Source organism: Pleurodeles waltl, chromosome 11 (assembly GCF_031143425.1).
Source record: "Pleurodeles waltl isolate 20211129_DDA chromosome 11, aPleWal1.hap1.20221129, whole genome shotgun sequence".
Classification (NCBI taxonomy): domain Eukaryota; kingdom Metazoa; phylum Chordata; class Amphibia; order Caudata; family Salamandridae; genus Pleurodeles; species Pleurodeles waltl.
The window spans coordinates 567,537,654-567,562,087 of NC_090450.1; the positions used below are offsets into that span (position 1 = coordinate 567,537,654).

Genomic DNA, 24,434 nt, shown 5'->3' on the forward strand with positions numbered 1-24,434 from the left:
TCCTCCTCTTCCAACCCCCTGCATCAACCGGCCAGTCCACAAGCTTCAATCTGTCCCCATATAGGTCGCAAATTGCTACGATTGGTACTAAAATAGCTGGCTAAAGCTGTATACCACCTCGAGAAGGGAGGGGAAATCGATGCCAAGTCCTGTCCCCCTTCCACTATGCCTTCCTGATTCCGCAGTTTGCATCATGCCAAGGGAGCCAGCCCACCAGTAAGAAGCAGGTTGGTTAGGAGGGCTTAACTGACCTTCTGTACTTCCTGTTAAGAGGAGGGACAAGACAAAGACAGCCTAGAAGGAAGTATGGGGGACTGGCCCTTATGTCTGGACTCGTCCCACCAGGGCCGGACTGGGACCCCAAAGCAGCCCTGGCAAATTTTGTCATACCCGCCCCCATTGAGGGCATAGTGACCCTAACCACTGCAATGGGGCTTGGGTCCCCACACACCCACCAAAAAGTTTGGGGAAAAATGCAAAAATGGTGCATTCTGCAACACATTTTTTATTATAAATTCAGTTGTATTCGTTTTTTAACCATAGTAAATGATGACCCTACAGTGCACAAGAATACATCAATCTTTATTAGGGCCTTTCAGTGATTCCCTAATCATCACCCTCAAACGGTGCCTCTCTCCCTTGTATTTCATTTGTTTTAGAGCGCCTCTTACTAGCATAGGGTGTTGGAGCACTTTAAATCACATACACAGAGAGACAGTGAATCATACATGTGTAAATCAGTGTACAGATAAGGTGTAGGATTCATATGTCCTCTATACTGGTAGGCATTTTGGTCTGGGGATGCATAAACTCAGGATTTAGAATGTATCACAGTGGTTAGGGTTGACATTACTAATAACCATTTATTTCTACCAAAACCTTTTTTAGTAAAATTAGGATAATCAAAGCCTGGGGGGACAAAACATAACTCTCTAACCTGTACCACGCAGTTTGCATGCAGCTCTTTGATCGCAGTTCATAGCTCACTTAGCTAGATTAGGATTGTAACTTGTTAACTGCACAGTAACAAAATGATCTCTGTGACAAAAGTATTATCCTACTGAGCACTAAACATAAAATACTGTTCTGTGATCTGCGCAGTATAAATTCTTTGCAGCAGGCATATTAACCCTCCACACTACCCTAGATGAGTCAAAACTGCTACTAAACAAAACTCCAATTTCTCGTCAGTAGGTACATTAATCACCAGAGTTATCTTGGCACTTTTATTGTTGCCTGAAAAATGTTGGATATATAAGGAACTCACACACAGCACAAACAAAGGGGAGATAGGTACTTCTTTTTTCCGTCCTCCCTTATCTCTGTAACCCAGGTGCACACAACAGAGTAGATCCCTAGATGTGTGTATTGTATTGTCTTCCCCATTACCTTGTGCTCCATCCGTGGCATTGGATAGCGCGGGGATGTTGTAGCAAGCCCAGTGGTGAAGCCTGCCATGGCTAGAGGGTGAGGGCAATTTTTAAGAACCTATCCTCGTTTCCTAACAGATGTTGCTCTGGAATTTATAGTAGCATCATCGATTCCTCCTTTTCCTGTGTTGTGTGTGCATGGTATGCAAGGGACTCTGCAGTGCTTTTAAAACTGCTGCACTGCTACATAACAAGGCCCCCCAGTAACAAAAGCGCCCCACCATTCCAGCCTCTCGGGAAACACTTGTGCAATGGTACAGCCTGTCCGGCCTTGGGTCACACTGTAGGTGGTGGATTCCTTTAGAGACCAGATTCACGGTGTGCAGACAAGGAATCCGTGCTACTCCAGGTGGAGGGATGATGTGCTCCAGCACTCGCGGACACTTCAGTCCCCATGGCAGATTTCACCTGAATCCATTTATTAGGTGCAGTGCAAACACCCTGTTGTGGGGTGCAGTCCCTCTGGCATATGGTGAAAGGCTCAGAGTTTAATGGGAAAAACAGTCGCCTCATGCTCAGAAACAGGAAACCAGGGCAGCAGCTGACTGACTTGACATGCTCTCGAGCCCTCCTGGGGGGTTCCTCCTGTTTACACCAGAACAAAATGGTCACTTACCTGCATGAGTTGTTTTTCCAGACCCAACCTCTAAATGTCGGTATATTGCGCACAGCATGTGAATTCAGAAATATTCATGCTGCAAAACCTTTTTCTGCCTGCATCCAGACAACCATAAATAGCGGCTGCAGCTCTTGTGGTTTTCTGCAGTAGGGTTATTCCCATTTTGAACTTGTAGGGAATCTGCCCGACTGCCCAGTAAATTGTTTTTGGATCTGTTCTAAGCAGAATTTGGTCTTATCCTGTAAAGAGGGTAAAGTGACTTTTGTTTTTCTTGATTATTAAAAAAATGATCTTATTCTAACGAGTAGAAATATTAAACCTACATTTTAATTAGGTTTTATCTGTAGTGATACACAGTATTGGTAGTAGCCTCGGAGTGCTGTGAATCAGATACTTTGTTTAGGTGATCCATTAAAGAAGTATATATTTTACATCAAGCGCAAAATATAAGCGAGTATGGTGAAAATAGCCTTAGTAAGGAGTTGGAGTTTGTGAGTAGACATCCTTGGTGCAGCTATTCAAACAGACTGCGTCATGGGCATTTGTAAGTCAGTTTTAAGTAATTTTGTCTTTAGAGTTGTGTTCTGAGAAGGCCACGGATGTCTTATTTACCCATGTGAGCGCCCTTCACACAGATTCAATAACAGGGCAGGTTAAGATGGGGGGGAAAAAACAGAGTAACTTTGAGAATCCACTGAGCAGCCTGTGATGCAGGTTAATGAGGAAACAAAACTTTTGACTCCTTTTGAACTGTTTACACTTCGACGTATGGAAGTTTAAAGATGTACACATCTCTTATTTGACTAGTATGGATCCTGGTGTTCATCAGACTTGCGGATCTCCTTTCTATGTTAGAAGAGGGAACCCAAAGTCCACTGCCACAAATGTACAAACCTAGAAAATGTAACTAAGCAAATAAATAGATAAATACAAACATTCTTCATATCTTTTTATCAAGCCGTTCCAATAAAGATAGCGATCTGCATAAAAATACGCCAAGTGCCTAAAAATATACACACATGGTGTGTGACATGGGAATGCCAGTTTGCTCCCCCGCCCACATTGTTCAAGCAGCTCTGCTGGAGTGCCCAGTGGGTGGTGGTGAATGTTACATCATGGCATTAAATTGGTGTGGTTACTGAGCACCAATGGCCAGGTCAGTGAGTAATCAAATTAAACTGATGAGCGATGCAGTGAATGAGCCGGCCATGCCCGCTCCTCTGAGCTGCTTGAAGTCCTCCCATTGTTCTGCTTTTGCTGAGCTTGATTACAAATCACGAGACAAAGGCCGCAGAGGACGCCTTTGATCTTAATTAGCTTTTTTTGGAAGCCACATCCTTGGAGAGACAAATGGCCACAGTAGTCATAGGCACTTATTTGCCTGCTCTCAGCCTGTTTGTCTAGGGCTAGCTAACGAGAGCCCACTACAGTGCACAACAGCAGATAAGGGAAATGTCCATAGGATTACGGTGTGGTTTATTCCCCATTAACAGTAAATATTTAATAATGGTCTAAAGTCACATATCTTTGTATCAGTGCAAGTGTGCTCAGATTTGACGGTACAGGCCTATCCCCCGGGAGTCTTTCTTCTATTTAATAACAGGCTGGCAGCTTTGTCTCCCTCCTCACAACTTCCTATTGGCTAGTATTGGGTGCTGTGATTAGACGTAACTTGCACTGCCGGCCAACCAGCACCCCCAATATTGGCTGCCGTATCATTCAACAGTTTGCAGAAGAGGTTCAGGAGAGTGCAGTTCTCAATGAAGTCTCGACTCGACCTACATTGAGAAAAGAAGGTGCCTTAACCAGAAATTTGGGGGTGAAATGAGGAGCCATTACATTTTCAGTTCCACCATAGAGAGAATGCATACATTTTGCATCAAATACATTTGGTGATGGCAGCAATGTTCTATTTTAAAAAATATATATTTATTAGCTTTCAAATGTAAACATTTCAACCCTTTTATGGGCTCTACTTGTCAGTTGTCATACCACATTAAATGCCTTCAATGTCGCACACTGGATAGTGTATATCTGATGTCATTACATTCGACAATTAAACAGCGGTAGCTCAATACATAGCTATTGAATGGTGTCTCTTAATTTCCAGGTCTTTCTTATCATGCCGTGGGATCTAGTTGGTATTTTATTGGTATTAACAGCAATATTCAATGCTAATAAAAAAAAAATGAATAAAGGGGGAGGGTCCTAAACAATAAGTTTGGCTTTTCAAATTTGATAGTTTGTTGGCTGATTAATTTTGGACCTGGGTCGTTTTCCCACTTTCCCACTGAAATCGTTGGTAGTGTCTGTGTAGGCAGGTTGGTGGGTTACAAGCTTAAGCAACATGTCCCTGATGTATGACATTGAGATAATGTGTGATAGATGTATGATATTTATATTGTTTGCATTCCAGAACCTTGCTTGGTAGCAATTTTAAGTGAATACAATGATTAAAACATGGGAAGATCTTTATGGATTAACTTGTCTGGAGTTCAGCTTCCTTCCGACGGAAATAGTTGCTAAATTAAGCACTGCACTTCCCACTGCCCCGAAAGGTGATAGAAACTTCCAGACTAACTGTAACCATTTTTAATTTTGAGTCAGTGATTGCACGTGGGGGCAACCAGCACTCATTTTTTAAGCAAGAGAAGGAAAAACACAAGGCGCAAAGGAGAAGGAAGGAAGAGACTGAACAACAGTGAAGAAATGAGAACAGAGGAACTGGTAGGATTAAGATGGAGGCAGGGAGTGTCTGGTAGTAGATGAGAGACAACAGATGGAATCAAGACTATGCAGTGCTGGTATTCTGGATGTGAGGTACAGTCTCTCCAGATGCGGGCTTCTGAGCACGATGTTGGACCTTGGCACTCATTCTTTGACAAATTAGGCACTGGGACTCTGGTCTACCCATATACCTGGCATTACTGACCTTTGGCCAGACCTAACAGTCTTTTAAGGTGTGTCAACCTGCTCTGCAATTCACTGTGCCCCGAGATTCGCTCTCCCCAGTAATACTGACCTTAAAATCATTGGCCTGTTTTTGCACCAGCCTTACTGCCTTGCCAAGGTACCAGCCTGTTCGGTACTCTATCACTTCTTCAATAGGCAAACCAGGATTTGGGGAAAGCTTGGTGATGGTGCAGGCTTTACCAGAATACTGTAGCTGAGCAGTCAACTGTTTTTTTTTTTTTTTTTTTTTAATACATTTTTGTTAAGTTTTGAAATCCACAAAGTAAAGAACTATTAAATCTACGCATCACCTTCACATTATAGCTCACCACTCGACAAATCATATCCCCAAACCAGAGTATGCCCCCACCTCCCTCACATCTTTAGTTTCTGCAGGCCGGCGTTAGGAGCAGAGATGGGTTTTTCCAGTTGAGCACACCATTCCACTCCTGCCCTCTGTTCTGCCATGGACAGTGCGTTTGGGTAGTTCCATCTCCAGGCTAAGTCTTGCTTTGCAACCAGTGTGGCAATACCCACAAGTGTACAGTCATCCCAGGGGGTGCCAATCTTATCGTCCATGCCTAGCAGGGCCACTCCTGGGGTTGGTTCAAGGTCTCGCTCCAAGACTTTTGAGAGTTCCCTTTGTCTTTGCTGCCAGTATGTGGAAAAGGTCAGCCTCCCCCAAACATAGTGGTAAAAATCTGCTGGAGCTGTGGAACAGCGGAAGCAGGCATGTTTGGGAGGTCCTGACAGCATGATGTAGGCGTATCAGGGTGAGGTATGTCATGTGTAGGTTATTTAGTTTAATCAACCGATGCGTGTGGAGGTGGTCAGCGTGCATGGGGCTAGCTTGCCCTCCCTCCAATCTGCTTCATCGAGTTTTGCCAAGCCTGCCCTCCCAACGGTGTTAAAGTGTGTCAAAACTATAGCTGAGCAGTCAACTTAGGCAAACGATGTGGACATCTAAAGCACCTTTGTGAGTTTTCCTCTCTTTCACATAAGATGGTTCGATATTTTCGAAGCACTGTTTGGGGTTATAGACATACAAAATCTGGGCCTGGGCCTGGACGCACCTCTAGTGGGACTTCATCCAAATCAAGAAGCTGGTCTGTTGTGGCTGAGCCTATGCGGCACAGCACTGTTTCCATGGAGAGGACGACTGTTTTTTTTCAGGGAGGACTTCAATTACCTGAAAGTCAATATCTGTTTGCAGCTTGACTTTTATTTAGACTTGAATTGTACAGCCCGGGGGGGCTCGCTTGTGTCAAACGATCTGTATTTTATTATTGTTAAATCATTTTACTCAAGTTACAGATGAGATTGCATTACTCCTGAATATTTCATCGGTTCACACTGTGCCCGCAGCAGTAGCGTAGTCAGTGCGTCATGGGCCCTGGTGCAAGGACAGAACTAGGCCCTTTGACAGTCTTTTGAATTTTAAAATTCCGCAGTAATCGGGGTTTCAGTAAGTCTCTCCGGGCCCTGGTGCACAAGTGGAAACTATGCCCCTGTCCCAACAGGGCCTGGAAGTTTGTGTGTTTTTTGTTTTTGTTTTTGTTTTTTTGCTTCGGTCCAGGTGTGGCAGGGGTTTCACGCCGTTTTTTCAGCTCCCACATGGCTTTCCCTTGAGGAAGAGGAGTAACATCGGTGGGACAGGAACAACCAGGGCAGACGGCCCCTGCGATGGCTGGAATGCGGGGACAACACGAGCGGGGCTTTCACCTCTGAGCCAGGTGGCTGCTGGCAGACGCCTCCTCGGAAAACCGCAGAAGAATTTACGAGCGTAAGGGAAGGAGAGCGCCTCCCTGCCAGGGTGGCGCTTCCAGGGACTAAACTTCAGATGCAGAAGATAGGGCGAAGAAACGGAGACGCGAGGAGGAGGGGTAAAACTAAACTTGAAAACTGGCCCTCTTACTCCACTCTGTTGTTAAGCCTGGGAGATATGCCGCACACAAAATGGCCACCGCTCTACGTTTCCGAGACAGGGAGCCAGACATGTGCCTGGCTTCTGCCAGTTTCCACTGTTACCAATTGCACATAAAGTATCATTCTTTTCAAATTGTACTTTGTGTTTTAATCGAGATGCCATATATATTTTGGCGGGCGTTGTTACCTATTTAATTCAAGCGTTATCATCATTTCAAAGATATTGAAATCAGGCTAGTTCTGGCAGACGTTATTTCGAAAGTACCTATTGTTGTTTTTATTCTCCAATGCTGCTTCCACCAAGGTGCTGATGACACCATTGCTAAACTAGTCCCATTCAAATTAGGAACCACTTATTTCTTTGACATATAATCTAGGAGCATCCCCTGAACGGTTCAAAGATGTCTTGGTGTATGGTGAATTTGGGACTGCTGGATCCATGCCAGATTTTTACGCAAACCACGTTATAAGATAATGAGTTGCATTAAGAAGCACTGTGCGTAAAAGTATCTTATGTGGCCATCCAGGAACCTGGCATGATGGATCCTCTTAAACCTTCATTGGAAATCCTAGCTGGATCTAGTGCTTTGTTTTGGATTCAGGCACATAGCCTTTAAATGAATGCCCAAATTTCATTTAATTTAGTGTGCCTTCTACCTTTTTAGCCAACAGTAGATAGATTGCATTGACTTTCTGAGACTCGGTTTACTAATAACATTTTATGTATGGGCCAAAAACAGCATTGTGAAATACTCTAGGGAGCATAGGCTAAAAAAACATGGACTCCCTGAAAGTGACAAATGGGAGGTGCGTGCTCTGTTACCCATTAAATCAGAGGGCAGTGACTACCCTTCAGATTAATCTATGCAAATTCATGTTATACAAGTGTGGCACGGATTCAGCCCCCGTAGTCCTGTATTGGGGGCACGGTCCTGGCCGGAGTTCCTTCAGAAAGGTTTATTGAGCAATGCATGCTTACATTTCTCCCTGCGCCGTCTGTGGAAACAGCTGTCGGTTCAACCTCCCGTAGGCCTCAAGTGACTCTCGGGACAGGAAGTAGTTGAAGCTTAATAGGAACTGTGCGGAAAGAGAGGCGGGGAGGGGGGCCGAATCCGCATCTGAAAGTCTGCTCTGTAATTTAGGGCGGATGTTTAGAGCAATGAGAGTTTTGGCACCGGGAATTGCCAGGTCCTGTGATATTTAATTCAGGAAGTTGAATATGATTTGAGGATACAGAGGTGGGGTTGCGGGGCACTCGCCGAGGCATTTTTTTTTTTTTTAAATCTCCTCTCCTGGTGGGATTAGATGGACAAACAAACCTACATTGCGCACTGTTAGCACATGCTCGCTGGGTTTTACCATCCTCTGCTTCAGGCCTTCCATTTTCAAGAACATATAACTCTGCTTTGCCATATAAGAAACAAAGATATTCACTCATTTGATACATCGACACCACATTTGTCAGTCGCATAGTCCAACTACCTGTGTTTCTTTGTTGCTAATTTAGAACTAATTGGGGAAGTGAGTAAAAAAAACTATAGGGGCATTCAAAATCCTCAAATTAATATTTTTTTCTTCTCTCTGCGGCAGCTTAAATCAAGGATAAAAGTGCATGGTCGTGGCACAAAAACAAAGAATTGGCAGTATCGTTCATTTTTTAGGTTTGGTGCAAATCTGATTGATATTTTAGTAGATATTGGCGACTTCGAAAAACAAACTCAACATCCACAACCGGCTGGGTGGATTTTTAATTCTGATCTGCAAATCAGGCCTTCAACGAAAAATTCCCTTCTTAAAGTAATATCCCTATAAGTTACCGACATCTGGAGTCCCACCACCCACCAGTTTTCTGATTTCCAGTGAGACAATGTTGAATGAAAGAGTCCACAATGGATGTAGGCTTAGGACGTGAATGCTGCCACAAACATTTTACTGCTGGGCGCTCCAAGGATCAACCACAGATGCATAGGAGCCCGAGAGCGATAGAGAACACCTTTGAGGGTTGCAAACTGCACATACTAACAGGAAGTTTAGAATTTGATACACTTCTATTCAGATTTTATTAGTATTCACAGACCTACTTCAACTGCATGGCAATGGCAATCACATATTTTGTGTTTTTCTTATGAAGTGTGTAGTTGCTTTCTGTGGGCTTCATATGATATACATGGTAATGTTACCACTGCAGTGATGCCAATAACTGTAGGCATGCAAACTTCGAAAATCTTTTTTAAAAATGATTTAAAAAATAAACTGATATAGATGCCTAAAGGAATATCAGGGATGATTAAATTAAGCTGTTAAAACCAATGAAACTGGCTACTCATTTTCGCACATGAAACCACATAGTTCCTAGATTCATAATTTGATGGAAAGAGCCTTCTATGCGGGATGTATCTGGATGGAGGTGATGCCAATAACCAAAATTTTAAAATGTAGCATATTCTATCAATCAATCAATAATATTTATAAAGCGCGCTACTCACCCGTGAGGGTTTCAAGGCGCTGGGGTGAGGGGGGTTACTGCTGCTCGAATAGCCAGGTCTTGAGCTACCTCCGGAATGCGAGGTGGTCTTGGGTGGTCCTGAGGTTGGCAGGGAGGGAGTTCCATGTTTTGGCCGCCAGGTAGGAGAAGGATTTTCCACCTGCCGTGGTGCGGCGGATGCGAGGGACAGTGGCGAGTGCGAGGCTGGCGGAGTGAAGTTGACGGGTGGGCGTGTAGAAACTGAGGCGACGGTTGAGGTATTCGGGTCCCTTGTTGTGGAGGGCTTTGTGTGCGTGGGTGAGGAGCCTGAAGGTGATCCTTTTGTTGACGGGTAGCCAGTGCAGGTGTCTCAGGTGGGCGGAGATGTGGCTGTGGCGGGGTATGTCGAGGTTGAGGCGTGCAGAGGCGTTTTGTATTCGCAGAAGACGTTTCTGGATTTTTGCGGTGGTTCCTGCGTATAGGGTGTTTCCGTAGTCCAAGCGGCTTGTGACGAGGGCGTGGGTCACAGTTTTTCTCGTGTCGGCAGGGATCCAGCGGAAGATCTTTCGGAGCATGCGGAGAGTGAGGAAGCAGGAAGACGAGACGGCGTTGACTTGTTTTGTCATGGTGAGGAGCGGGTCCAGGATAAATCCGAGGTTGCGTGCGTGGTCTGAGAGGGTTGGTGCGGTGCCCAGGGCCGAGGGCCACCATGAGTTGTCCCAGGCGGACGGGGTGTTTCCGAGGATGAGGACTTCCGTTTTGTCCGAGTTCAGCTTCAGGCGGCTGAGTTTCATCCATTCTGCGACATCTTTCATTCCATCCTGCAGGTTGGTCTTGGCGATGGTAGGGTCCTTGGTGAGGGAAAGTATCAGCTGGGTGTCGTCGGCGTAGGAGATGATGTTGTGTTTGCGTGCGATGTCGGCGAGGGGGCTCATGTAGACATTGAAGAGAGTCGGGCTGAGCGAGGAGCCCTGTGGGACGCCGCAGATGATCTCGGTGGGGTCCGAGCAGAACGGTGGGAGGTAGACTCTTTAAGAGCGGTTAGAGAGGAAAGAGGTGATCCAGTTCAGGGCATGTCCTTTGATACCGGTGGAGCGGAGGCGGGATATTAGGGTGCGGTGGCAGACAGTGTTGAAGGCAGCCGAGAGGTCGAGGAGGATGAGGGCGGCTGTTTCTCCGTTGTCCAGCAGAGTTCTTATGTCATCGGTGACTGCGATGAGGGCGGTTTCCGTGCTGTGGTTGGCTCGGAATCCGGACTGGGAGGGGTTGAGTAGGTTGTTGTCTTCAAGGAATTTGGTCAGTTGCTTGTTGACGGTCTTCTCGATGACTTTGGCAGGGAAGGGGAGGATCGAGATGGGGCGGAAGTTCTTCAGGTCGCTGGGGTCCGCCATAGGTTTCTTCAGGAGAGCGTTGACTTCTGCGTGTTTCCAGCTCTCAGGGAAGGTGGCAGATGCAAACAAGCTGTTGATGATGGTCTGGAGATGGGGGGCGATGATGTCGTCGGCTTTGTTGAAGATGAAGTGGGGGCAGGGGTCCGAGGGGGCACCGGAGTGGATGGTGTTCATGGTAGTTTTGGTCTCTTCCGTGCTGATGTGTGTCCAGGCATTGAGGGTGATGGCTGGGGCTGTGGGTTCTGTGGTGGTAGGCTGGATCTGAGGACCGAAGCTGTCGTGTAGGTCGTGATCTTTCGATGGAAGAAGGTAGCGAGGGAGTTGCAGAGTTCTTGTGAGGGCGTGATGGTGTTGGCGTTAGGATTGGAGAGCTCTTTGACGATGTTGAAGAGTTCTTTGTTGTTGTGAGTGTTCTTGTCCAGTCTGTCTTTGAAGGATGTTCTTTTGGTGGCACGGATCAGCTGATGGTGTTCGCGGGTTGCGTTTTTGAGGGCAGACATGTTTTCTACGGGTGGTCTTTGCGCCAGGTTTTCTCGAGGGTACAGCAGATTTTTTTGGAGTCCTTGAGGGTGTCTGTGAACCATTGAGGTTTCCTGGTGTTGGTCTGTCCAGGGAGGTGTCTGAGGGGTGCGAGGGTGTCAGCGCAGTTGGTGATCCATTGTGTGAGGCTGAGGGCTGCGTTGTTGGCGTCGGTGGTGATGGTCGGTTGGTTGTGGCTGAGAGTGGAGAGTAGCTGTTCCGTGGAGATTTTCTTCCAATGTCTGCGTGGGATGGGTTGTGTGCGGAGGTGGAGAGTCTTGTGTCTGAAGGTGAAGTGGACCCATCTGTGGTCGGTCCAATGTATTACGGAGGAGTGGCTGAAGGATACGTGGTTGCTGGCGGAGAAGATGGGGTCGAGCGTGTGTCCAGCGATGTGGGTGGGGGTGTTCACCAGTTGCTTGAGACCGAGGTTGTCGAGCAGGGTGGTGGTGTTGGTGTCGTTGTTCTGCTCCAGGTGGAAGTTGGGGTCTCCGAGGAGGATGTAGTCCGGCGAGGCTAGGGCGTGCGGGGAGATGAAGTCTGTGATGGATTCGGTGAAGAGGGCGCGTGGTCCAGGGGGTCTGTAGATGAGAGTTCCTCTGAGGGTGGTCCTGGGGTCGGTGTGGATAACGTCCTTTAGGATATCTTTTCAGTTCGTTATATGTATAAAATCTCCTCTTTTAGTTCTTAATGCTTAAGGCGCATAATCACTGGTACAGGCTGGGAAGGCAATCACTTTATCTACAATTTTATGTGCCTGAAATAGCTAGCACGCTGTGTCTGAACTTCTTTCGGTGCAGTTGGCGGCTGTTTCTTCTTTAGCATGGTATCACTCTGGGTTGAGTGATTTTTCTTTTGGATGCAATAACATAGTATCAGCTGTGCGCTAACACATTTCACAGAACCCACAACATAGACTTTCAGGCTCAATCAGAAGACCATGGGTAAATCCATGGCTGCGCACATTTTCAATATTTGATCACGATTTTCTGTTTAAATATTGATAATTATTAGTTTTAATTTTCACAGTTCCCACATCTGAAATGCATTTGTTCATACGCTTGACACACTGAAAGTGATGTCCCAACTACAAAGGACAGCAACGGCAGAAGTAAACCCTGTGTAGAAACAAATTGTTGTAGTATCCAGAACCGGGAACATTCATTCCTTTTTTCCCTCTTTTTTTTAAGCAAAGTCCGTCTGTCTCCTGAAGTTTCTACCATCTTTTTGGGTTTTCCCTCGATATATGCAGTGTGAATGGAAGGAAATCCTTACCCTGTTAAACGATTTAGTAATGTCCTTTTTTTCATGCGCTGTTAGAATATCTCATGTCGCTATGCAGATTAAAGGCCAATTTAGACAAACCTGCTTAATTTTTAATTACCTTACTTTCACTCATTTTGGGTTCCACCATATATTTTACGTGTTACACAAATACTGCTAAACTGAGTGGAGAACTTCAGAATTGATTGCACAACACTATTTTGTTGTGTATGTATGCATGCATGCATGTACATTACATATGTGTGTGTTCCCGTGCACTTCACCTCATAGCTGGGATGATGCTAGCAGCATGTTGAACTCAGGCAGATGAAGTTGTCCTCTCCCTTCTCATCCGCATCGCCTTGAACTTGAGATTGCTGTTGTGTTAGTTTCTGGTTCAGTTGATATTTTTACTACCTTTGAAACTTGGCCTGGCTACAGGGACTAATGTTCACATTCTATTGAAAGGGTATACTTATTATTTGGGAAATGTTTGTGAGCCTAATGATTGTGTGTTGGCCCACAGCACTTCCAGCCCTACCATGGCAAACACATAACTGAGCAGCGACCGCCCACCCATCTGTGGTGGCTGGCACCTTGTAAGGGGAAGCTGTAACCAGGTGTGGGGACTTGGTTAGAAACACCCTAAATTAATATACCAGTGGTGCTCCACATCCTTTGCCACAAACCCAATCTCAGTGGCACTGCATCCAAGTGGCTTCCGCCCCGGCCAGCACTTACCCACACTGGTCAGTTATGGAGGGTGAGTGCTTGCATTTGTCTTGATATTCTCATTCACCTTGGTTAATTTCCAAGCAGTTTTCAGTAAGAATATGAAAACCATGCATATTCATTCAGCACTACGGGCAAAATTTACCATACCATTTCAGGAGCTTCCTGTTGCCATTAAAGGCCCTCTCATTTCCCTGCACAAAACCACACACACCCTCACACCCAGTGTAGAAACTCTACCATCTTCACATGGTGCTTTATACATTGAATGCACAAATAATGCTTTAAACCCTCAATCTGCACAGTTCCTCAAATGATTACTGTAAATATTGCTTGTGTTTTAATAGTAGCTTACTGCAATCAACAGGGCCTTCTAAATATACCATCTGTGTATTTGATTTCTTGGTTTTTCTGTGGTTTCAAGGTCCATAATGTAGCTTGTTGGCATCTCAAGCCATTTCCTTGGGCTTTGATGGAGCTAGAGAACGGTTTCTTATTGTCCAGTCTTTGGTGCTTGCCTCTACATTGCCTTCTCACCATGCCCACTGGGTCATGTATGAACAATTCATGGCCTGTCTTGTGTGGCTTTTGGTTCCTGATGAAAGTCTTTTGTCTTTTACTATGTCAACTTGAATCCGAATCCGATGGCAGAAAGTAAAATCTGAAGAAGGTGGCTATGTAGTTGTGCATTGTGAGCATACGGAATCATACTGACTCTGTCTGTTCTCAGCTCCTAAAGTAACCACATTTTTGCCAACCCCACCATTAGATGGCAGGAGCTTCAAAACTGTTGAAGCAGGTAAGTAAGTTGTTTGCTACCATACTTCATATCTGCAGAACATGGGCTTTGGAACCCCCCTTGTCTAGACAATGGGCTAAGCATAATCCTAAATCTAAAAAAGGAGACTGGGAAGGGGGCTCTATTGTCCTATCAGTTAAGGAAATGATTTATTTTGTTTATATATCCTGTCCTCTCCTATGCCAATGGTTAGTCTTCAGGAAGTGACATTGTCATCTTTGGCATGTGTGTGATGCTGCTTAAAAGGTGGGGTTAATTTAGGGCATTGGTAATGAGTGGCTTACATTACAAAATAGATCCTTTAAAAACCTGGATGTTGTCTTGGTAGCCTCTCTCCTGTCTAGCAATTTCTGTAGAGAAACACGCAAACTACAGCTTGCAGTGAAAAGTGCAGCATTCTCTCCTGCATTGTGAGGGGCTGTCAGTCTGTTCTGATTGCTTGTTATGTTCAGCTCTGTACTTCTGGCCTTCCACTTATTAGATTACCAGGGCTGCTATCGCAACTCCCCTTCGCAAGACGTGGCATCCTGTTCTTATGAAATGTTCTACCGTTTCCTTCACTTCCTGTGTTATTGCTCCCTAAGGCAAAGCTGTCTTCTGAAAGCAAAGGCACTTGCCTACCTTTCAATCCTATTAGAAAGGAGCTTCCGTCTGCTTTGCAGCAGCTCATGGCTGCTATGATCAATGAAAGTAGTTTAACATAAGGTTGCTGTGTCCTTCAATAAGAGACCGCCCGAAAGGCACTGTTGTGTTTTCACCATGCATGAGTGGACCTGAAACGTGTATCTGTGTACCAGACCAGCATGTGCCATGGTGGCAAAGCTTCATTCGGTAGAATGGTGCAAGCTTGGTGAAGAGGGCATTTTTGGCAGAGGGAGATGAGGGAATTATGAATCCCTAGTGCAAGGGAGAAACCTAGTAAGGTGAACTCTTCCATCCACATTCTCCCTTCTACAACACCCTAGTGACCTGATACGGTCCAGGAGTTCTTGCTCAGTCTGATGGTTGATAATGATGAGCTGAAGGAAAAACTGATGTTGTCTCACTTGACCCATGCTTGACAATCCTGCAGAAAATGGCATGCATGAGGACAGTTTCTTAATGAAACTATGGATGGTCCATTTTCTGTGTGCTCTGCTTGGTGATCTCGTGGAATCCATCGTTCATGAGAAGCAGCCCATGTCACAGTTTTTCTGGTTTTCGGCAGGAAACTCACCTCAGATATATATAGCTGAAGATATCTGAAGCACTGTGTTCTGCCACTAAATAAGCAGACTCTGGCCAGGGGTACCATGGGCTGCTATAGCATGAGAGGCTGTTTACAGATAGTGAGGATCTCCCCCGTATATGGAGAAAATGGTTACAGCGTGTCCAGAAAGGATCCATAGACTTCTGACCTGCATAGACTTTCGCACTGTCCACGCATGCACGTTTTTACAAGGAGGTTGTGTGCCATTGTGGATGGCTTTGGATGCAGGGTCTTGCGTTCCCACTGTGTGGGCTGCATTCTGCATTATCAGGGCACATTTGGATTTTTTTTTTTTTTTTTTTTGCATGTTCTGTGTGCAGCTTGGAAAGTTGTAACCTATATTAAGAAAAATTAGTTCTGTTTAAAGTGAGGGTCCTTTTAAACAGGAATATAGGGATTGTGTTCGAAGTAACCCTTCACAAATGCGACTCCACATCCAGCTCCTCATTGTTCCTTTTGCCCTGCGTTGTGGTAAGAAAATAATTCTAAACTGTAGAATTGTCAAAAACGAATCTGACACAAATATTCACTTTCTCCCAGAACGGTCACCTCATCGGCCCATTCTTCAGGCTGGGCTTCCTGCTAATCAAACTGTACCCGTGGGCAGCAATGTGGACTTTGTTTGCAAAGTGTACAGTGACCCACAACCCCACATTCAGTGGCTGAAGCACGTTACTGTGAACGGAAGCAAATACGGCTCTGACGGGCTACCCTTGGTTCAGGTCCTGAAGGTAAGCTAAGCTACCTGTTATGTTTTTATTTTGGTTTTGTTGAATCCTCACATGTGGGATGTTTGTGGAGTCACTGCTCAGTTATATAAAAACAAATCTTTTAATTATCTGAGTTTTCACTGCACAATATCCAGTGTGTTAGCACGTAACAAAGCATTATGTCATTCAGTTGCAGTCATGTTGTTTTAATGTTGGCACAGGAAGTGCAATGGTGTCCCCAGGGAAAGTCATCGAGGGAGTCCTATAAGGTTGGTTCCAAGGCAGATGCCCAAACCAATGACCATCTAGTCCACTAATCCATCATCTGATTTTTTAGTAAAGAACACAGGTGGCCATTCTGTAGTCTGTCATTTTCCTTGGATTGCACTTGGTGGCTGACTATGCATGCCGCACTTGGTAAAGTGGGGATGGGAAGGGGACAAAATTGCTTTGCTCATATGCTGGGTATCGAAGATACTTAACATATTGCCTCATCCAATCCAGCCATCATAGTGTGGGGCATGTCACATAAAAAGTTTCTGAACCTCAAGATATTTATTTGGATTCTGTGCTTGATGCTTCTGGAGGTTCTGTGACTCCACAGAGCCAGTTTACTGCCTTCTTCAAGTGCTGGACACGTCAATTGCAGTTTACAGTAGTCACTCCCTAGTGAGATCGTAGATGTGAGTATGCTTACCCGGTGCAAGAGCGAAGTACAGAGTAGTTGATGTTTACAGTAGTCACTCCCTAGTGAGATCGTAGATGTGAGTGTTCTTACCTGGTGCAAGAGCGAAGTACAGAGTAGTTGATGTTGCTTTGATCTTCTAGGCATCTTAAAATCCTTTAGACCCGTGGCTGGGGATGGGGATGGAAATGTTATTTGATAAGGAAAAGGTTGAATTTTCGGAGCATATAGGGTTGTCTTTGATGCTTTCAGATGTTACTGTGCTGATAGGTTTGTATTGACATAACTTGTGCTCAAACATTGCGCACTAGCCTGTGCAAGCATCTCTTTTCGGGTGTGCAAATCTTATCCTAAAATATATTTGTCTGCTTGTACATGTTTTTAATCATTCTAAATTGTAATTATTTTTTGTTCCAAACGGTAATGTGTATTGTCTCTGCTAAGATAATCTGCTGTTGTTTGTGTCACAGCACCTTCCTGTTTGGTATATCCTGTTTTATATATTCATTTTCTTTTCAAATGACTAGTTTTTTTTTTGTTTTTGTAGAAGACATTGCGGGTCAGATTTATCATTATTTTGCGCAACACAGCAAAATAACTTGCTGCTTGAGAGGGTAGGGATGAGCCATATTTACCAATATATGATACATTCCTGTTCTCTGCCTGTGCTGGTGTACAGTCTGCTGCCTAGCTCCAATGGTGGCACCTTTGCTCCATGCAATGCAGGCAGGATTCTTTTTTTGCAGGAGGGGACACTTTCCTGCACAAAAACAATTCTTAGAGCAGGGGTCTTCAAACTGGGGGGCAGGCCACCCCCCACCAACCACCGGTGGGGTTGTTGGCCTTAAGTGAGTGCAGCGGGGCCACCATGCTCTGGCCAAAAGAAGCATTATGCTAATAACAGGGCTTTGTTTTAAGCTGAAAAAAATGAGCAGCAGTAAACCGTCTGTAATGTGCCATCACCAAACATGTTTTGTCATTTATATCCAAGCTGGTAGTATGTGCCAAAAGGGAAGGGAGTTCAAATACTCTTCAAAACCTCTAGCCCCTTTCTTATAATCACACTTTGAATACTTTTACACGTTAGTAATGCCAAAATAGTATGTTTGGCATTGTGTATTTCATTGAATTTTTAAAACCGTAACCGGACTTAACAGCAATGTTTAAATAAGTGTAGACATAGTTAAACAATCCTGATTTAATAGATTAATTGTGAAAAATTCAGAGGGGGGCGTCCCCCCAGTGATTTTTTTTCTTTCTACTGGAGAGGGTACAGCGTTAAAAAGTCTGAAGCCTTAGAGGTTTTTTCCTCTTTCTAAGATTACTGCAGAATGCAGCACACGTGGAAAGGCAAAACCACAAGGAGAAATAGATATGTCTCCTCATCACACCTTCCCTGGGTAGACATAGCATTTTGACAAATTCCCAGATTTACCAACCTTGGTAAAACTGGGAATGTGCCCAAATCCATGGGTGGATACGTGGTAACACCCACACTCCACACATGAAATTCCTTTTCTGGGCAGAGTAAAGCAAGGCCGTGACTTGCGCTGCCTTGCATTACTGCATATTTACCAAGCAACGAAGGGCCACACAAGGAGGCCTTGCTTCGCACGATAAATCTGATTTAAATATTGCATTGTCCTTGCGACACCATGCATGAAGCAAAGGCAACGCAATACAGTGATAAATCTGGCCCTCAATTTCTCTTTCATATGGTTTATAAAGAGTGTCCCTGTAACTCTCCAGAGGTTCCGTGTTCTGCTCATAAGGTGAAGACCACCTTGTAATAGTCAGTTTTCATCAGTCACCTTTGTACTTAAATGGCCTCCTACAAATGTGTCGGGGTATAATGTAATATATTGGTTTTCTCTTTCTCTTGTCCTTGTGGAACTCTTAAGTGCAAAAGTTAAAACATGATTATGGTGTGCGTCTAGTGCTCATACTCAAGTTGAAGGCTGTACTTAAGTGAGATCACTAGGGGAACTGACCCAGCAGGGCGAAAAACACACACACCTTATGTTCAGGAGGGAATGTCTGCCTCCTGTTGGTAACGTTTAAATGCTTCTCAGTCTCTTTCCAACTGTGTCAATGTGACCTCCTGTATTATTGGTTTGTTTTAGCATTCGGGGATTAATAGCTCGGATGCGGAAGTCCTGACCCTGTACAATGTGACAGAGGCTGAGAGCGGCCAGTATATTTGTAAGGTTTCCAATTATATTGGCGAAGCTAACCAGTCTGCGTGGCTCACTGTCAGCAGACCCGTGGCAGAAGGTAAACCGAAGAACCTGCAGCAAACAAACCTAAGCCTGCAAATGTAGGACAGTTGGTCCCAAGTGGTGGGACAAAACCTTTGATTTCTCCCTATTTCTGCTCCGTTTCTGGTGCAACGAGCCATGGAAAAATACTCTGAATGGGTACATGGCTCAGTTTCGACTCATGTCTCCTTTCATCTTCCCTGTGTTGGTTTATCCTTCCCTTCTGTTTCACGCTACATTAACAAAGTACCTTCATTAACCATACCAGTCCTAAATCATTCTATTTTTAAGGGTATATTCTTTGATTTTAATATGAACTCACAGTTTGTACCATAGTTTTATCAGTAGTCTTGCCTTTTATTAAGTCTAGTTTTTAATGACAGCCACACAGTGCCTACCCCTTCACTTGCTCACAGACCTTGACTCTACAGTACAGCTTTTTTCTCTAATACGTTCTTCTGTCTCTCTCTCCTATAGCTGTTACTTGTTCCTTCTGTCGACTGTACTTTTTACGAAACTGAGCTTCCCCATTTATACCGAGTTCATTTTTCCATGTTGCCCATCGCCAGCATGTTCAGATGGGCAGGCGATTAAGTCTGGTGAAGGGTTAACTGACGAGCGAACCTCTCCTTACGTCAGCTTGGATCCGAGGTTCTCCTAAGGTCTTTAACAGGTCTCCAGTGGTCTTTACTTCCTCTCTCTGCTACCTGATGGTCCGGCAAATGGCACTCACGAGGCATGTTTTCACCTGGTTCCCGTGAAGGTCTCATGTCGTTTGCTTGTCCGTTTTGCTTCCATTTATCTCTTAGGCAGCTGGCGTTAACACGACAGACAAAGAAATGGAAGTCCTCCACTTGAGGAATGTCTCTTTTGAGGATGCTGGGGAGTATACGTGCTTGGCGGGTAACTCTATTGGGATCTCTCATCATTCTGCATGGTTGACGGTCGTCGAAGGTATATATGGTTCTCCTTACTGTCCTTTCTTACCCTTTTTGTTTTTACAAAGTATGCATTCCAGCCTAATGAGGAGATGTCAGTCGCATAACATACACACTTTTTTTCCCTCAACTAAATTACATAATCTCTGCTAGCCCCACATTCTTTGTACTCGAGTGAAGGTTTGTCAAAGGCTTCTTAATGGTTTGTTTTGGCACATGGAGGAATACCTCCCTTAAAGCTTTATATGTTCTCATCCTCAAGTTTTGATTAGAAGCCTGGTTTTATAAATCATGCGTTATATTAGCTCGAAACACAAACTCCCTCATTGGGCCACACAATGCATACAGGTGATTATTTTAACGTGTTCGTGTTATTTTCTCAAGAGCTCTCTTCGTTCCTTATGCCAATGCCGGTGCTATCCATGTGTTGAAGCTACCACTGATACCTCTAAAGCTCTGGGCAGAAAAGATTTGCATGAAGACAACGAGGACAAATTTGTCAATTAAGAATTGGTCACTGAAAAATTGATTGCTTCCTCTGCAAAGTAAAATTTCCAATACAGTAAAAAAATCCACAGACGTCCTCAATCAATATTGACCACAGACATCCAAACACTCCGTAGTTTGCTTAAATATGGAATTGAGCTACGTCTGCTGAGAAGTGACTGAATACATGAAGCCAATGCACAGAACATTTGAGATGTTTTTGGGTATACTACGAACTTAAATAAAACATCTGCTTGCCACAAGAGCCAAGCATTAGTTATTTCACACCTCCGAAAGCCCACACTTTGCCACCCTACCTCCACCATTCCCTCAAATGTACATCTATGCCAGTATCCCCATTGACATAGGGAGCTTCTAGCAGTGGTTGCTTGTAGAATACAAGGAACTGGCACCGGTGTTGTCATTGCCAAGGAGTGAAGAATGCTGCTGTGGTGCAGAAATTACTCTTGTATATAGGCTTCTTAAGTGTGTTTGTTTGTGATGATGCTTGGGTGTGTTCTCGCTTTGGACACACTCCGTTGATGCGAGGAGTTGCCTCGCCATCAATGTGGCCATTGCTGATAACTGACACCTAGGGAAAGAGATTGGGTGTAGCCAAATCTTTCTCAGTTATCAAGTTCCACTCTAGTCATGCATGCTCTGTTTCGAGTTTTCGAAGGAAAATTATTTTCCTTCAAAACACTTAATATTTCTTTTTTCTTATTACTCTTTTTCCCCCCTTGGAGATGCTCTTTATTTCGCAGCAGGTGGGATGGGGATGGGGGTGGAGGAACAGTGTGACTGCTCATGTTGAAGTGGTATGTGTTTTTGAACCTTGTTCACTTCATTGTTAAATCGACTTTGCCTGAGTTCAGTGAGCCCGCATCTCATGGCATGTTGTGCATTTGAGCATACAAACTTAACTAATGTCAATAGCATTCTGTGATTATTTTCAAATTGAATCAAAGTAATTTGTATATCTTCAAATGAGCATGGTTTGACCAATAAAGCATATTTCAATTTCCAAAGCAGAAGGTTTTATTGCAGTGTACCTGAGATGGATGAATGAGCAATCTAGGATGAATTATAGCTTAAGCCCAGGGTTTAAAAAAGAGTAATCTGTAAACATCATAATTCTCATAGGCTTAGTAGAATCCCACTAGAGCCCGAAAGTTGATGGTGTGTAGGAGCTGCAGATGTGTTTACCAGCAGATGTTCACACCTTGGCTTCCTTGTTAATATTTTCCGGCCACAAGTTGGACCGGGCTTCATGAAATTCTCCCCAGAATTACTGAAAATAATTCCAGCTAGATAGCTGCAGCTGGTCGAAGGAGAACCTAAATACTTGTTTTATCTGCGAAGGGACAAGTTCTACGAGCAGTTTTGCACTAGAAGCGAATTTAAGGCATTTACGACCTAGTCAGGGAAATAATCTCATAAAACCAGTTTGCTGGAATGCAATTGTCTTAGTGGACTCTCCACAGCCATGGAAAAGAATACTACCTCACTCATCACTCATTCCTCCCTTACAATTGAGGGCGAGACAACTTCGGCTACCCAGCAGCGAGCAGGACTTAAATTAGTTGCCCATCCATCTGCGTCTTCAGCATCTCTATTGTAGCATTCATCTTCTTTGTGACTTGCTCCTGCCTCTGGAGAATCTAGGCTATCTTTCTATGCCAGCTAAAGACTTTTGCTGCCTTTCAAGACTTTCTTCGCAGCAGTCATTAACTCCTAAATATTTATCCCGTCTACATAACTTTTATATAACCCTCCTCAAATAAGTCGCTTACTCCATGAACCCTTGTGAATCATGAGTCCTATTGATGGCTTCCCTTTGATGTTGAAAATCCTCTTCACGTAGCCTGCATGGCGTACCAAATCATCATAGTTGCCTTGTGGTCAGAAGTAATTCCCTAAAAATGGCACCTCAGTAGTTATCTCATTTTGATGTAACTTCCTGTTGGACTCTGACAGGTAATTTTTGGCATTCATATCCTCTCGACCAGTCATGTGTGTCTCTGATGGTGACCCCATTACTGCTACACCTGACCCATTTTTCTGAGGTCTCAGAAATGATAAGAAATTTCCTCAAAGGTTCATGTTCTTCCCGCTTGCAAAATCCCATGAGCAAACCTAGACTTTTGGAATTCACCGGTTACCTAAGTGCTCCTTCACTTAACTCTGAATATATTTGCTTGAACCAAACGAATGGGAATTATCGGTCTTGCTTTCCAGTCATCACCTGGTACCTTGTTGCAAGCACCATAGGGGCAACCTGAGCCATGAAGAGTTATGGATTGGATAGAATGCTAAGAATTTCTGCTGCTAGAATTCTATCCCAAATTAATATTTTCACCCAAGCCTTTCCTGCTTTCCTCCGAGAATAACTAGGTTTTTAAAGAGCACAACAGATCCTTGTTTTGCCATTTCAAAGCGCTGCAAATAACAGATGTCACTGTTAAACAATTTAATGGCACTTTTAGTAGTATCAAACAAATTAATGTCTGGTACGGTAACCAAAACATTGTCTGTTTGTTATCAACTTATTGACTCTTGTGGATCTTACTGGCCATTGAAGACTGACAAAGGCAGGGGCTCCCACACATGTGGAATTAGTTATTTTTCCTATCCGCGCATTATTACGCTGTGCCTCAAACTTCATTCCCCCTACCCTTCCAGAATTACCAGCTGGTACATATATAGAAATCCAAAAAGAAAAACATGTATTTCTGGGCAGAGTAGAAAAAAATGCAGCCCAGCAATTTGTGAGGTTTTACATTAATCTGTTTTTTCCTTTTCCGAGAAGGGCAGCCATTTAACTGATTAGAGGATGGCGTTTCGGAACTACAATTCTGGGCCCCCTCAGGGCTTCCACTCTCGACTTAATTTTTTCCAGCCTTTATTATTACAGTGAATTCCTCTTGCACAAGCCTGCCAGGGAAGAGGACAAGATGTTCTTCTGAGCAGGCTGCTCCAATGTCCGCTGTGCATTCAGCAGGGGCTGCCCACTGGGAGCTGCAAAAGGGGTTTCTGAGCACAATACTCTTTGAAGCAGGCCTCAGTTGTCCACTCATATGGAAAACGATCTGGATTACAGATGCAGAAGCGTCCTGGGTGTTGTGAATATGAATATAAGTATGGCAGGGGATAAGCTCTTGAGTGATGCATCAGAGTTTGTGTCGAGTGACTTGGTAGGAAGCTCGCCAGGAAGCAGCGCACTCATAAAATGCTATTGCAGGCTTTGGGGTTGTCTTCCGCTGCAATGGCGGCCCTTCACGTCCTGAGATTACTCTAGGTAGGGTTGCTCTGGCAGGATGCGAATGATCAGTGTTGCTTCCACATGGCACATAGAAGCCACCTTCGTGGTTCGTTGTCCAGAAAATGTTCTACAGATGACTTTGTGTTCGGTGCTGGCACAGAAGCTGAGTTTGTGAAGAGGTGTTGCTGTGGCACAATGTTTCCATCCACCCTGTTTCATTTGAGAAAAGCCTTGTTTAGGTTAATCTTGACTCTATCTAAATGGATAGGAAACAGTAAGAGGTCTTGAATCCCTTTAGATGCTCAATCTGCAATTACTGTGTACATTTTCAAACCCAGTTGGACTGAAGACGTGTTAAGTCGAATGCAAATTTTCCAGCTCTTCAAGATCTTTATAGATGTTGATCATGTGACCCTGAGCTACTTCTTTGACTCTATACTGCTTTTGAAAACATATTGTCTCAATTCCAGGAGTACTCATGTACGGTCTGTGAAAACGACACTACATTTGTTTTTCCTGTATTTTTTATTTTAATTCCATGTTTTCTAATCAATGTTCATCATAGAAATTCGTAATATGTTCTCCGATTCGGTCATATGCCTTAATCCCGACCCGTCATTGAGTACACTCTAGTACACAGAAAAGATCGCAGGCACAACTTCCTATTTCAGCCTTCCTTTTCGAAGAGCTTTTCAAAAGTTTTACATGATTCATCCCATTCCATCCACCATTTCTAGAAGACTGTAATAAA

The 24,434-nt window shown here is 44.3% G+C and overlaps 1 protein-coding gene across 4 annotated transcripts in view; it reads left to right on the forward strand.

The window, feature by feature from the left end:
- Window positions 1-24,434, forward strand: part of FGFR1 (fibroblast growth factor receptor 1) — a 185,599-nt gene that overhangs the window by 81,542 nt on the left and 79,623 nt on the right. For 2 of the 4 annotated variants that reach the window (XM_069214012.1, XM_069214013.1), the window contains exons 7-8: window positions 15,885-16,075; window positions 18,863-19,013. In XM_069214012.1, the coding sequence (XP_069070113.1) occupies window positions 15,885-16,075; window positions 18,863-19,013 (342 nt within the window). Of the gene's footprint in view, window positions 1-15,884; window positions 16,076-18,862; window positions 19,014-19,806; window positions 19,952-24,434 lie in introns of all 4 variants that reach the window. The other 2 variants (XM_069214014.1, XM_069214015.1) reach the window with 1 other exon arrangement.